This window comes from Prionailurus bengalensis, chromosome E3, assembly GCF_016509475.1.
Source record: "Prionailurus bengalensis isolate Pbe53 chromosome E3, Fcat_Pben_1.1_paternal_pri, whole genome shotgun sequence".
NCBI lineage: Eukaryota > Metazoa > Chordata > Mammalia > Carnivora > Felidae > Prionailurus > Prionailurus bengalensis.
The window spans coordinates 14,798,393-14,811,754 of NC_057357.1; the positions used below are offsets into that span (position 1 = coordinate 14,798,393).

Here is a 13,362-nt window from a genome sequence, read left to right on the forward strand (position 1 = left end):
TTTGTCGTTTTAATAAATATCATTCTTTTTACATGATATATTCTAGTGGGTTATCGCTAGAATGCGAAACACCGGGAGCTCTTGGCTCATGGCTCTCCACATGGCTCCAGCTCAGGGGTCCCGACTGAGGAGGGAAATTGCCTCCTGCCCCCTTTCTTCTCTGCCCTGGAGGTGCCTGCTTCCCGGGTGTGCCAGTCTTCAAGGGCACCAGGGCCCTTTCCACGGCCAACTCAATGGCCTTTCTCAGGCTCGACTTCCCTGTGACATGCATCAGCGTGGACTCTCTTTTTTTGTTTTTAATTTTTTAATGTTTATTTATTCTTGAGAGAAAGAGAGCGTGAGCAGGGGAGGGGCAGAGAGAGAGGGGGACACAGAGTCCGAAGCAGGCTCCAGACTCTGAGCTGTCAGCACAGAGCTCAACGCGGGGCTCGAACCCACGGACCGCGAGATCAAGACCTGAGCCGACGTCGGATGCTTAACCGACCGAGCCACCCAGGCGCCCCTAGACTCTCTTCTTTATGACTGTATATACAACTGTAATATGTAGTCTTTTTAAAATGTTTATTTATTTACTTTTGAGAGAGAGAGCTCAAGTAGGGGAGGGGCAGAGAGAGGGAGAGAGAGAATCCCAAGCAGGCTTCACCACAGAACCTGATACAGGGCTCGAACTCACGAACCGTGAGATCGTGACCTGAGCTGAAATTAAGAGTCGGACGCTTAACCGACTGAGCCACCCAGGTGCCCCTGTAATAAGTAGCTTTAATTGTTCTTCACTTAGTAGACGTTATCTCATGGACACGTAGTTAAGTTCTTTCTTGACATCAAGTATTCACTTTATCACAAATGGCTCTGAGTTGAATCTCCAGATCTTTCTCTACTCATCCGTATACGCGACAGTTTTTAAGACCTCCCCGGTTGTCAGGGCACTGGGGTGACTACATCCCTGCCCTTCAGGGGAGTGCCAAGATGTGGCACCGCGGGAGATGCCACCCCCCGGGGATAGGTGGGAGGCTCTATCTGTCCGTATCCCAGCAGGAAACAGATGGCACACCCAGAAGAGGGATTGAAGAGAGTTTAGCAAAATATTTACCAAGTTTCAGAGATCCACAAGATTGACAAGGGATGCTGACTCACCTAGGGATCGCCACAGAGGAGAAAGCTGTTGGCCTGCCAAACCCTGCAGGGGGGGAGAGGAGGGAGCGGTTCACAGAACACAGGGTTAGCTATAACCCCGGGGGTAACCCTAGGACAGGGCTGCCCTGTAGCAACAGCGGCATAGAGAAAGCAGCCTCTATCCAACCACTGTCCCGTTGGGAGGGAGCCGGGGAGTACGTACCCCAACCTCTCTCTCTTTCCATCCATCGTGTCTGTTGGTGGACTCCGGCCCAAAGCCATAGGGCAGGGGAATCCCTGATGCTGTCTCTGTCGGTCTGTCTCCCGGGATAGGAAGCAGGGAAAGAGGGTGGACGGTGGATCTGGAGAGAAACGTGAAGATTATTTGGTAGAAGTGCTGGGGGATGGTTGACCTCAACTGGCTCTTCCTCCCTTTATCTTTAGCTTGACTCTGCAGACTTCAGCTGAAATAACTCAGAAGGCAGGGCCCGGAGGAGGGAATGATGAGTCTTCCCAGGCCGAGTGCCAGGCAGCGACTCTATTCCCACCCCTCTGTCCCTCTTCTCTTCTTCTTCCCTTTGCTCATCGGCACTTCTGTGCCTACAAGCTCACTGTGGTCGGCGGCGGCCGTAACTGTTTCTGGCCAGATCGCAAAGGCACTTTCAGAAGAGAAGGTTCCCAGATGCACGGAGTCATCCCTCCTTGCTCCAGTGCTCACCTTTCCTGGCTAAGTGAGGACCGACTCGAGCCTTGTCGGTGATCTTGAATTCTTATTTATCTTTGCCACTGCGTTCCGGGGCCTGCTAAGTAGGCACATGAAAATGCCAGTGAAGATTTTTGCTGCTTTGTTGAACCTTTCTGGCAGATTAAATTGGGGGGAAAATGGGAGCGCACGGACCACAAAATATATAATTCGTAGTTGTCACACCGCACCGTGAAAAATGATCTTTTTTGAGGCTGCTAAGTGGGTGCCTTTCACAATGGGAGAAATAAAGCCACAGGAAGGGGGGAAAAAGACTTCGCCGGGAAGTGTCGTTCCCTTTGTGTTCTTGGTGGGATTAACATGCATTCCTAGTCTTAATTCCTGTGCCATTTCAAAAATGAATTCCTTCCCTGGCCCTTCTGCCTGTTTGGGAAAGGCTGGCCATGGACGATGCGGGGCAAACACAGCTGGGATGCATTTTAGCTCGGAGGTGGCATTTAATGGACAAAAGAAATGCCTTATCATCAGGGGAAGAAAAAGATGCGCTAACCAAACCACCCGGATGACGTAAGAGGAAGAATCAGATGTTTTCCATTGAAGCTGCTCGGTTAGATTGACGGTCAGTCGTGCCCCATTCCAGTCATCTCCCTCCTTGACCCTTGGGCTCCGTGCTGGCAGGAAAAGCCATGAAAGGCCGAGCTGGTGGCCTAGTGAGCGGGAGGGAAAATCCAGGGTGAATGGGCAAAAGTGCACAAAACAAGGAGGAAAAAAAAAAAAACTCCCCTGAAGTAGTCCCTTCACCATCTTTTTTATTATGCATGACGTCATCCGTTATCTACATCACGTATACGTCAGGTAATAATTCTGTAATGAATACTAGCCGCTTCCCAGCGGGGCGTTACCAGGCCCTCTGAGGCCCTTTGTGTGCGTTACCCAGTGAGGACCCCGTCTCTTTTTTGCGGCTGTTTCTAGTCTCGCGAAATAAGTTTACAGCTTCGAACTGTGTTTTGATTAGCTTTTGAAACCTTGAAATTCTATGCGTTTTTAAAATTTATTTTTAATTCTCGTTTTTTTTTTTTTTTTAACATTTATTTACTTCTGAGAGGGAGAGAGAGCGTGGTTAGGAGGGGCAGGGAGAGAGGGAGACGGAGGATCCGAAGCAGGCTCCTCTCTGTGAGCGCAGAGCCGGTGCGGGGGCTCAAACTCACGAACCGTGAGACCAATGACCCAAAGCTGCTGTCGGACGCTCAACTGACGTGGCCACCCAGGAGCCCCCATAGGCACTTTTCATGTTTGCTTTTCACTTGCTTTTCACTGAGTGTCTGAGATTCATCTATTTATCCGTGCATGTTCATAGCTGTGCGGTATTCCTTTTAATGAGTTCCTGACATTATTTTGCCACCATCATGCTTTCCCATGGTGGGTTGTTTCTTCCCAAAGAATTTCCTGGATGGAACATTCGTGTGTGTGTGTGTGTTGGAGGCTCCATTACTTAGGAAGGTCAAATAATTAATCCTTCAGATATTCCATTTGTTCACCTGTCAAGGGATCCTGGTAACACCAACCTTGCCTGGTTAATGCAGAAATGGATGTAAAACCATTGCAAATATTAAAGTCAAAGCAGTGATCATTAATAGGTGGAGGGAGGGTGGTCGAATGGATCTATGGAGACAAGCAAGCAGCTTAACGACGTGGTCCGTACTGGGATCTTTCTCCATTCCATTAAGTCTGGGTTCCTTGAAGTCTTGAACTTGGAGCGTACCTTCAGTAGCATATAGAGTGGTGAAGATATAAGTTTTGAAGGATGCAATTCCTCCTCTAGATATCGTGAAGTTCTTGAGCATCATCTGTCTTTCTCCTTCTTGCTGCTTGATAGCTGCCCCCAGCCTTTCCCCCCCTGCCCTCTGTCCTATCGTGCTGGCGGCTTCCAGGTTCATATCTTGGGTTTGTCTGCCACCTGCACTTCCCTGGTCCTATGTTTCAGCTCCACACGGGACATCTGAGTCTATCTGAATGTCCCTCGGGTGCCCCAGAGACCGCAAACGCAGTACGGGGCTCATCTTTGTGAGTGGTGTGACTGCCCGGTTCCTGCACCGGAAGCTGGGCTCACTCACTCCTTCCCACGCTTTCCCGCGCTAACACTTGCTGTCTCCTGCCCTGTGATGGGATCTCTTAAAGATCTCCCAAATCTTTCCTCTCCTTTTGATCGCTGTCACCACTGCCATAAAACGAGGTCCCGCCGTCTCTTGTCTGCTGCTGCAAGAGCCCTGGAACTGGTCTCCTTCTTTGTCGCAGAGGCCGGGTTTTGCCTTCCTTTGGATCTCTAACTGTATCCAGAAGCCCAGTCTGCCTTCCATTACCAACTATGGAACTTTGACAAAGTTCCTCCATTCTCAGACTCAGTGACCTCCTTTGTCAAACAGAGATCTAAATAATACCTTCCTCATGCAGTTGTCTAGAGATTGTGGTACAGTACATGTAAAAGCACTTAGCGGGGCGCCCGGCACGCGGAAAATGCCCCTCTGTCCATGGTAGCTGGCCCTACTGCTCGTGACTGGGGTCTGTCCTTGTGCGATCCACCTTCTAGGAGAAGTTTGTAAGTTATGCCTTAGTCTTGTTACTTAGCTTGTCTATGCTTTAGGCCCCGTCACTTATAGATAAGACTCTAACCTCAAGGGAATAAAGGCCACAAAATGACTTTTGTGGGCTCTAGGTGCTTTGGCCTTCGTGAGTTTCTTCCTCCATTAAAAATGGTATCAGAAATTCTATTTTATGACTATGTTGTTTTGATTTTAAAAGAAATTTAAACATTTTCCTGGGCCCCTAAAGGTGACTCTAGGCTCTGCGTCTACTGTGATGAATAGATAAATCTTCTGTGAAGGGTACATGTGCCTTCTATCTATCTATCTATCTATCTATCTATCTATCTATCTATCCATCCATTTATCCATCCATCCATCCATCCATCCATCCATCCATCTATCTATCCATCCATCCATCTATCCATCTATCTATCCATCCATCCATCCATCCATCCATCTATCCATCTATCTATCCATCCATCCATCCATCCATCCATCTATCCATCTATCTATCCATCCATCCATCCATCCATCCATCCATCTATCCATCTATCTATCCATCCATCCATCCATCCATCCATCTATCTATCCATCTATCTATCCATCCATCTATCTATCTATCCATTTATCTATCTATCTCTCAGTTGACTGAGTGATTGATCAATCGATCGATCCATCCATCCATTATCTATCCTGATCTAGTCTTGCTGAAGTTACTCTCCCCACCTTTTCTTTTCTTTTAGTTTTTCCCTTTCCCCTCCCTCTGCCACTCTCTCCCCCTCTTCCCTTTCTTCCTTCCTTCCTCTTTCCCTCCTTTCCTCTCTCCATGCCTCCCTTCCACTTTTTCCTTCCTTCCTTGCTGTCTTTCTTTTGTGTGCGTGCAGTCATTTATTTCTGTTCTTTTGTTTATTATTGCTTTCTTTGGGTTGCCTCTATTTTCCTAACTCCTCAGGTTAGATGCTTACCACATTAATTATCAGTCTACCCCCCCCATATATGCATTTAAGGTTATATAGTTCTTTCCAAGTATTGCTTTAGCACTATCCTACAAGTTTTTTAAAAGATTTTTTAATGTTTATTTATTTTTGAGAGAGACAAACAGAGCGTGAGCGGGGAAGGAGCAGAGAGAGAGAGAGGGAGACACAGAATCCGAAGCAGGCTCCGGGCTCTGAGCTGTCAGCACAGAGCTGACACAGGGCTCAAACTCAAGAACCGCGAGATCGTGACCCGAGCTGAAGTCGGACGCTCAACCAACTGAACCACCCAGGTGTCCCCGGAGGTTTTTTGATATTCATTGCATTAGTTTCGTGACGTTGCTGTAACAAGTGACTGCCATCTCGGTGGCCTAAAAACCACAGAAATTTCCTCTCTCATACTCTTGGAGGCTAGAAGTTTGATATCGAGGTGTTGGCCAGCCCTCTGAATCCTTTGCTTCTTCCTAGCTTCTGGGAGTTGCTAGCAATCCTTGACATTCCCTGGCTTACATTTGCATCCTCCAATATCTGCATCTTTTGTCCGATGGCCTTCTTCCTTCTGTGTCTGTGTCTCTCTTCTCTTGAGGATACCGAGGGTCTTAGTGTGTTGACACATGCAGTGTCCCTATTTCCAAATAAAGTCATATTCACAGTTCAGGGGTCCACTACTCAACCCGGCAACTCCATAGTTAAAAATGATGAAACGTTTAAGGCGTACAAAAGGTCTCATATCCCGTGCGGGTTAGAGCTCTACAAGACATCTTTAGTTAGGGAGCAGTCCATCCTACTCTCGATCTCAGCAGGTACAGCCTCAGCTCTGATTGTGACTTCCCTCCGGGAGTTCGCTTTTCTTTCCTGCAAGCTCAGCGATGCACCTACAATACTCTTTAAATTTTGTTTTCACGTTTTATTTCTTTTTGAGAGAGACAGAGGCAGAGTGTGAGCGGGGGAGGGGCAGAGAGCGAGGGAGACACAGACTCCGAAGCAGGCTCCAGGCTCCGAGCTGTCAGCACAGAGCCCGACGCGGGGCTCTGACTCGCGAATCGTGAGATCATGACCTGAGCTGAAGTTGGATGCCTAACCGACAGAGCCACCCAGGCGCCCCGCATCTAAAATATTCTTCAAAGGGTTTTATTCGGCATTTCTAGGTATATTACGGGAGACTTTTCATGTTGTTTTAGCCTTCCATCTTGTTGGAAACAGAATCGCCTATCACAGAGTGGGTTTTCTCTTATAGCTTTATTGAGATATTTTTCGCATACCATATCCTTCATCCACTTAACGGGGTACAGTTTTGTGGCTTCTAGTATATTCTCAAGTGTGCGCAAATATCACCACAATCTAACTCCAGAACATCATCCCCACCCAAAAAGACAGCCCACGTACCTTAGCAGTCACTCCCCGTTGCCTACCACAACGCCCTCAGCCTGAAACAGATCTCTGGGGATTTGCCTGTTCTGTACATTTCATATGAACAGAATCATACCTACATGGGTCGTTCCTGACCAGCATTGTTTACTTGGCATGATGTTTTCAAAGTTCATCCGTGTTGTAGTGTGCATCGCTATTTCCTTCCTTTTTTATTGCTTAATAGTATCTCATGGTGTGGTTCTGCATTTTGGGTGTTCATGCATCAGTCGATAGACATGGGGACAGACATAGGGGAATAATGCCCCTATGAACATTTCCGTCCAAGTTTTTGCAAGGGCGTATCTTTTCATTTTTCTTCGGTCCGTACCTAGGAATTGCTGGGTCACGTGGTCAAATGATGCTCTAGCGTTTTGAAGAACTGCCCGACCGGTTTCCAAAGTAGCTGTGCCGCCTCACATCCCTACTAGGAATGTTCTACGATGAGTGAGTTTTAAACCCAGCACAGGTGTTCGTACTTGACGTGGGAAGCATTCTTAGAGATTTTCGAACATTGTGAAGGTGAGGTTATTGGAACGTTAGTGGCACACAGATGGTGGGTGGAAAGATAATTCAAAGATCAGGAAGTCCATGGGAAGTGTTGGAATGATCTCGTTCTCTGTTGATGGCCCCTCTGTTGGGATGATGGCAGGCAGGAAAGATGTCAGGGTGCCTGGAGGTCATAGCGGACAGTGGAAAGGATTCTCAGGTAGAAAAATGATGTTCACCTGCGACCACGTCTGAGATGCTTGCTCGACCTCTGCTTTTTACAGTGAGGCTTGTTACAGAGGCCTCCTACTCAACCGAAAATGCATTTCTGTTTTCAGAGAAGCAGGAAAGTCTTGCCATTACGAGACGGAGCCCCGTTCTGTGACCGGAGCAGATTTGTTGGCCTTTGACTGGTCTGGGGATGCCTTCCTGGGAGGTTCAAATCCTCCTCAGCTTTATGGGCCGCCCATCATGAAAGCTGAGGGCACGGTTGACATCTCTCCTCTGTGCTCTTCCTGCCAGAGGCAGCAATGGGATTCTTACGGATACAGTGGTGTGTGTGTGTGTGTGTGTGTGCGCGCACGCATGCCCGCGAGCATGCCTGAGTGTATGCTGAGTGGCTTGAATATTTGAAATGGCAAAAGGGAATGAGAGCTCTTAACAACAAAAGTTTTCTAGGCCTGAAGTAAAACCTCCCGTAACTCTTGGATTTCAAAATTGCCCATCAAGCTGTTTATCGTATAATGGAACAGTAGGTATAAAGCTGCCACCATTCTGGGAACTTCCAATTGCTCAGTGAGGCTTGTTACAGAGGCCTCCTACTCTGCTTGGCACAGTTATCACCCTTATGGGGTTTTTCTGTCTATGATTTGTTCTCAAACATTCTGTATTTCCTTTTGCCATTTAGATGAAATTTAAATAAAACCATTAGGTAAAGAACTGTGTCAGGTTGTTACACACTTTAAACTCATGATAAAATCAATCTGTATGTCATTCTCTGTTCAAATGAAGCAAAAACACCTGCGGGGTTGGCCGTTCCCTGTTACTGGCTGTTCTCATTCTGTGTTGTACGCGTATCTCGTGGAATATGGAGCCTTGTAATTGTCCCACGGAGAAAGGAAAGCTGGCCTGGCTGAGCCTCAGTTCTGTCCCATTGTGTGTGTCCTTCTCGGTCTGCGTTGCTCCCAGTTTAGATGATCTCTTCCCTTTTGTAGACCTCCATCCAGTCTGTTCCCCAAAGGAGGGAGAGGCTTCTTCTTGGGAATTAGACTCAACCCCAGAACTCCCAGTTGCCCTGAACTTCCTCTCAATATGAATGCGTTCAGGGCACAGTCCTGGATTGATAAATTGGGGACGTAAATTTCTCTGCGACAGGTAATGGTAGAATTTCCATCAAAGCCATAGCTCAGTTTGACTGACGTGTCCTGATGTGGTGGTTTTCAAATAATTCTTTTTCCCTCCTTTTTCTAGGCTTATCCAAATCCCTTGGGCTCATCGAAGGTTATGGTGGACGGGGCAAAGGGGGCCTTCCCGCTACCCTTTCCCCGGCCGAAGAAGAAAAAGCCAAGGGACCCCATGAGAAGTATGGCTACAATTCCTACCTCAGTGAAAAAATTTCACTGGATCGTTCCATTCCGGATTATCGTCCCACCAAGTAAGTTCTGGTTGGGTCATTCAGAGCGACTTGCCACGTCATAGGGTTGGGTGTAGACCCGAGTCTGTGACATGTTCTCATGTTGTTTGTAACTAGCAGAGGAGCTTTGATCTCACTCAGTCTCCTTCACAGTCAACAGACCAAGTACTGTTGACCATGAAATATGATCTAAAGTATTTACATTTTAAAAAATAATTTATAATTATTGTTTGCTTACTTGTTTTTTTTTTTTTAATGTTTATTTTTGAGAGAGAGAGAGTGAGGACAGGTGGGAGGGGGTGGGGGCGGGGGACAGAGGATCCAAAGCGAGCTCCGCACCGACAGCAGAGGGCCCGATGATCTCGTGAACCTCAAGATCGTGACCTGAGTTGAAGTCAGATGCTTAACCAACTGAGCCACCCAGGTGCCCCCGATAAAGTATTTAAATTTTTATAAAAGGAACCGAGAAACATATAGGAAGGTCCTCAACCTTAAAACCTTCGGTTTTGGGGCGCCTGCGTGGCGCAGTCGGTTAAGCGTCCGACTTCAGCCAGGTCACCATCTCGCGGTCCGTGAGTTCGAGCCCCGCGTCGGGCTCTGGGCTGATGGCTCAGAGCCTGGAGCCTGTTTCCGATTCTGTGTCTCCCTCTCTCTCTGTCCCTCCCCCGTTCATGCTCTGTCTCTCTCTGTCCCAAAAATAAATAAACGTTGAAAAAAAAAATTAAAAAAAAAAACAAAAAAAAACCCTTCGGTTTTAAGTCAAAAACAAAAATCGCCATGATTTCTACCTAGAGACTGCAATTTGTCAAATATTAGTATATTGCCTTTGAGTCTGCCTTCTATACAGATTTATGATTATGTGATATATTGTTTGTGTCCTTTTTTCACTTAATATTATTTCATGAGCACTCTCTGATGTTATTAATTATGCTTCATTATGATCATCATTATTTCCATTTTCGGAAATTTGGTTTATTGTCAGTTTTCCATAAATACCAGTTTCATAAATAACAATTTGATGGATGTCTGCGCACTCAAATCTTTATGTGTCGTGATTTGGTATTTATTTTCTCAATCCACACTTCTTAAAAGTATAATCCTTGTAGCATATCATAGGACTACATTTGGAGACTGGTGATACATTTTGGGATCTTGTCCTCTAGAAAGTTTATGGCAATCCTCACTCCAGTTGGAGTAGTACCCGTCCCTTCCCAGACTGGATACTCGCCTTTCAAAGACGCTTTGCCAAGCTGATGGGTGAGAAAGTATGTTCCATGATTGTTTCAACTTCTACTGTTTTGATTGAGTCTTACCTTTTAAACAAGTGGTTTGCATCTTCATTGTCTCTTGAAAGGCCTTTGTTCTGCGGGCTCAGATTCAGGAAACATTTGTTTTCTCCTTGGGAGATGGAGAAGAGGGGTTGGTCATAGAATCAAGATGCTGGAGGAAAACCTATTTTCTAGGCAGGCGTCCACGTTGGCTTAACGGGTTCTTTGTTTTCTGTTAGATTTGTAGTGTCTCCTTTTTCCCATTTAGAGTGTGTCCTTGCTTAGAGTAGATTATTCCTTTTTCAAATGGATTTTGTACAAATCAGTTAAGTATCCTGGTTACTGAGAGAAATAGATTCAAGATAAAGAAAATTATCTTAAATGGATTTAAAATTGCAGCATTAGCCGAGAAGCCTGTTAAATCTCTCTCTCTCTGCCTAATAAACATATATTCATTTTGAATCGCTAAGAAAACATACATCACCCCTGTTGGAAGCTATTTTGTGTTCCTGGACTTTTGCTCTCAAACACATCTGGCTGTTTTCATTTCCTGGTGCTCTCTGATTAGCCTTTCTTATTTGGATGTTGGCAAATAAACAGAGCAATGTGGGTTGTTGTTTTTTTTTTTTTCCACTCCTTTGGAAATGAAAATGTTTCCAACGTGGAGCTTGCTGGAAGTGGGTCAGTTGAACAGATATTAGTGAGCACCTATTATGTGCCAGATGGTTTTCCCCATATTAGAGACAGAATATCGGCAAAGACACAGTCCTTGCCTACTTACTTCTTCTCTGGGGATGGAGGCAAACTTGTAGGCAGATTGATTTGGCACATTGTGGTCTGTGTGGTGTGTGTCAAGCCAGCGATGTACACAGCGTGATGCCTGAACTTCATCTCAACCCTTTCACCCCATGAAGGGTCAAAGGGAGAAAGATACGGATGGACCAGGCACCGGAACAACAGCAGAGTTGGGGGCACAAAGAAAAACATGGCGAGCTCGGGGGGTGGGGGTGGGGGAACGCGTAGCTCATTTGCGCTCTGTTAACTTAGCATGGTGTTTTGAACATACGACCTGCATCTGGCCCCTCCTGGAACTTTATTTACTAAGATGATCGGAAAGAACTGGAGAGGATGGTAATCTACAAGGGACAACAGAGCACGTTAGGGGATGACGTCAAGGAAGAAACACCGACACAGTTTTGGAAGATCGAAAGAGGAGGGGTGAGTGGTCACTGACAGAAAGCTGGATGAGGCTGGGACCCCGCCTCCTGCATATGGTGCGGTGGGGTGGGAAGAGCTGAAGAATGCAGCCCAGTCACATCTCAGAACCCCAGAGACTCAGGCTTTGGAGGCCCTGGGTACTTCTGATGGCTGGGAGGTAGATTGGAAAACAGGGGTTGAAGCTGTATCCCCAGATTCTTTCCCCCACACCACACAGCCAGGTTCTGCCCTTCCCTGCCTGGAAGAATATGGGAGATCTACTCTCCAGAAAAGGTGAACTCTGGGCTTGAACTCATAAGATATAGACTAGGACAGAGGATAGGGCCACATACCATTTAGGGACACCCTCAGCATCATTAATTGCCCCCCGCAGACTTTCACACCCCTGTAAATGAGTACAGTTTGAAGCATCTATTCTCAGGAAACCAGGCTAAGAAACAGGCTGACCGATACGATAGTTGGCTCCCCTCCCCAAGTTTCTGAGTTCAGCTCAATTTTTAAAAACAAGAAAGTTAATGTTTATTTATTTTTGAGAAAGAGAGACACAGAGCACAAGCAGGGGAGGGGCAGAGAGAGAGAGAGAGAGAGAGAGAGAGAGAGACAGAATGTGAAGCAGGCTCCAGGCTCTGAGCTGTCAGCACAGAGCCCCATATGGGGTTCGAACCCAGGAGCCGTGAGATCATGAGCTGACCTGACGTAAGGCACTTAACCCACTGAGCCACCCAGGCGCCCCAGAGTTCAGCTCACTTAGTAGTAAAGCGTGCCTGTTGTAAAGCTCCATTTGTCTACACATAGCTGTCAGTGTCTGAAATAAGAAAGGAGAGCCAGGATCCCTGGACGTCTCTGGAGAGTCTCCGTTACAAAAGGCCTTAACAACAGCAACAACAATAGAAAAGGCGTCTGGAAGAGGAAGAGACTATAAACTTGAAAACTCGAATTGGTGGCTCAAATCGTGGAATGTCTTGTTTTATTCACGGAACAAGACCTAGTGCTATGGTAAAGTCATAATTGGAGAATAACAGAGAAGCCTGGGAAGTTAAAAATAAGGTGGAAATAAATAATTCACTAAAAGAGTGGAAGATAGCATTGAGAGAAACTTCTGGCAGACCAGCCGGTTAGACATTAAATAATAGGAATATTGGAAAGAGAACAGGGAAAACAGAAGACAATGGTCAGATTAGGGGTGCCTGGGTGGCTCAGTCAGTGAAGCATCTGACTTCAGCTCAGGTCATGATCTCACAGTTCATGAGTTCGAGCCCCCTGCATCAGGCTGCATGCTGACAGCTCAGAGCCTGGAGCCTGCTTGGAATTCTGTGTCTCCCTCTCTCTCTGCCCTTCCCCCCACTCATGCTCTTCTCTCCCTCTCTCTCTCTCTCTCTCTCGCTCTCTCTCTCTCAAACATCAACATTAAAAAAAAAAAACAGAAGAAAATGGTCAGATTAATGATGTAGCATAATTTTCCAGGACTGTAGTTCATAAGCTTTCAGGTTAGAAGGTCCCACCCCATGTCTGTGGAATCACTGAAAAGAAAAATTAAACCCACATCACGGCATGTGAATGTTTTTGCACAACTTCTTAGATCACCCCTCTGTTTTCTAGCTGGGATGCTGCCTGATTCATGAATGAATCATTTAATAAAGCCAGTGAGATCTTCAAATTAAAAAAAATATGTCAATGTAAAATTTCCGAACAGCTTGGAGGAGGAGAGAGTCCTAAAAGCTTTCAGAGAGGAAATGTGGATCAAATAAATCGTTCGTATTGGATTGCACAGTAGCAACGCTGCACTCCAGGAGAGGAGTTGAAAACACTGCTTTCGACCTCAAATTCCGTGGTCAGCCATTGAATTCTTTGTGCCAAGAGGGAGCCCAGAGTAAACGTACTGCATTTCTGTAGGGTCTCCGCAATGGCCCCCTTCCCTGCATCTGTTTTCAGCAAGCGTCTCAAGGAGATGCTCCAGTAAAACAAGGGAGTAAAG

General features: G+C 46.4%; 1 protein-coding gene across 1 annotated transcript in view; it reads left to right on the forward strand.

The window, feature by feature from the left end:
• GALNT17 (polypeptide N-acetylgalactosaminyltransferase 17) overlaps positions 1–13,362 on the forward strand; it is a 451,305-nt gene that overhangs the window by 154,183 nt on the left and 283,760 nt on the right. Inside the window, exon 2 of the mRNA XM_043559874.1 lies at positions 8,739–8,922. Coding sequence (XP_043415809.1) covers positions 8,739–8,922 — 184 coding nt within the window. The remainder of the gene's footprint in view (positions 1–8,738; positions 8,923–13,362) is intronic.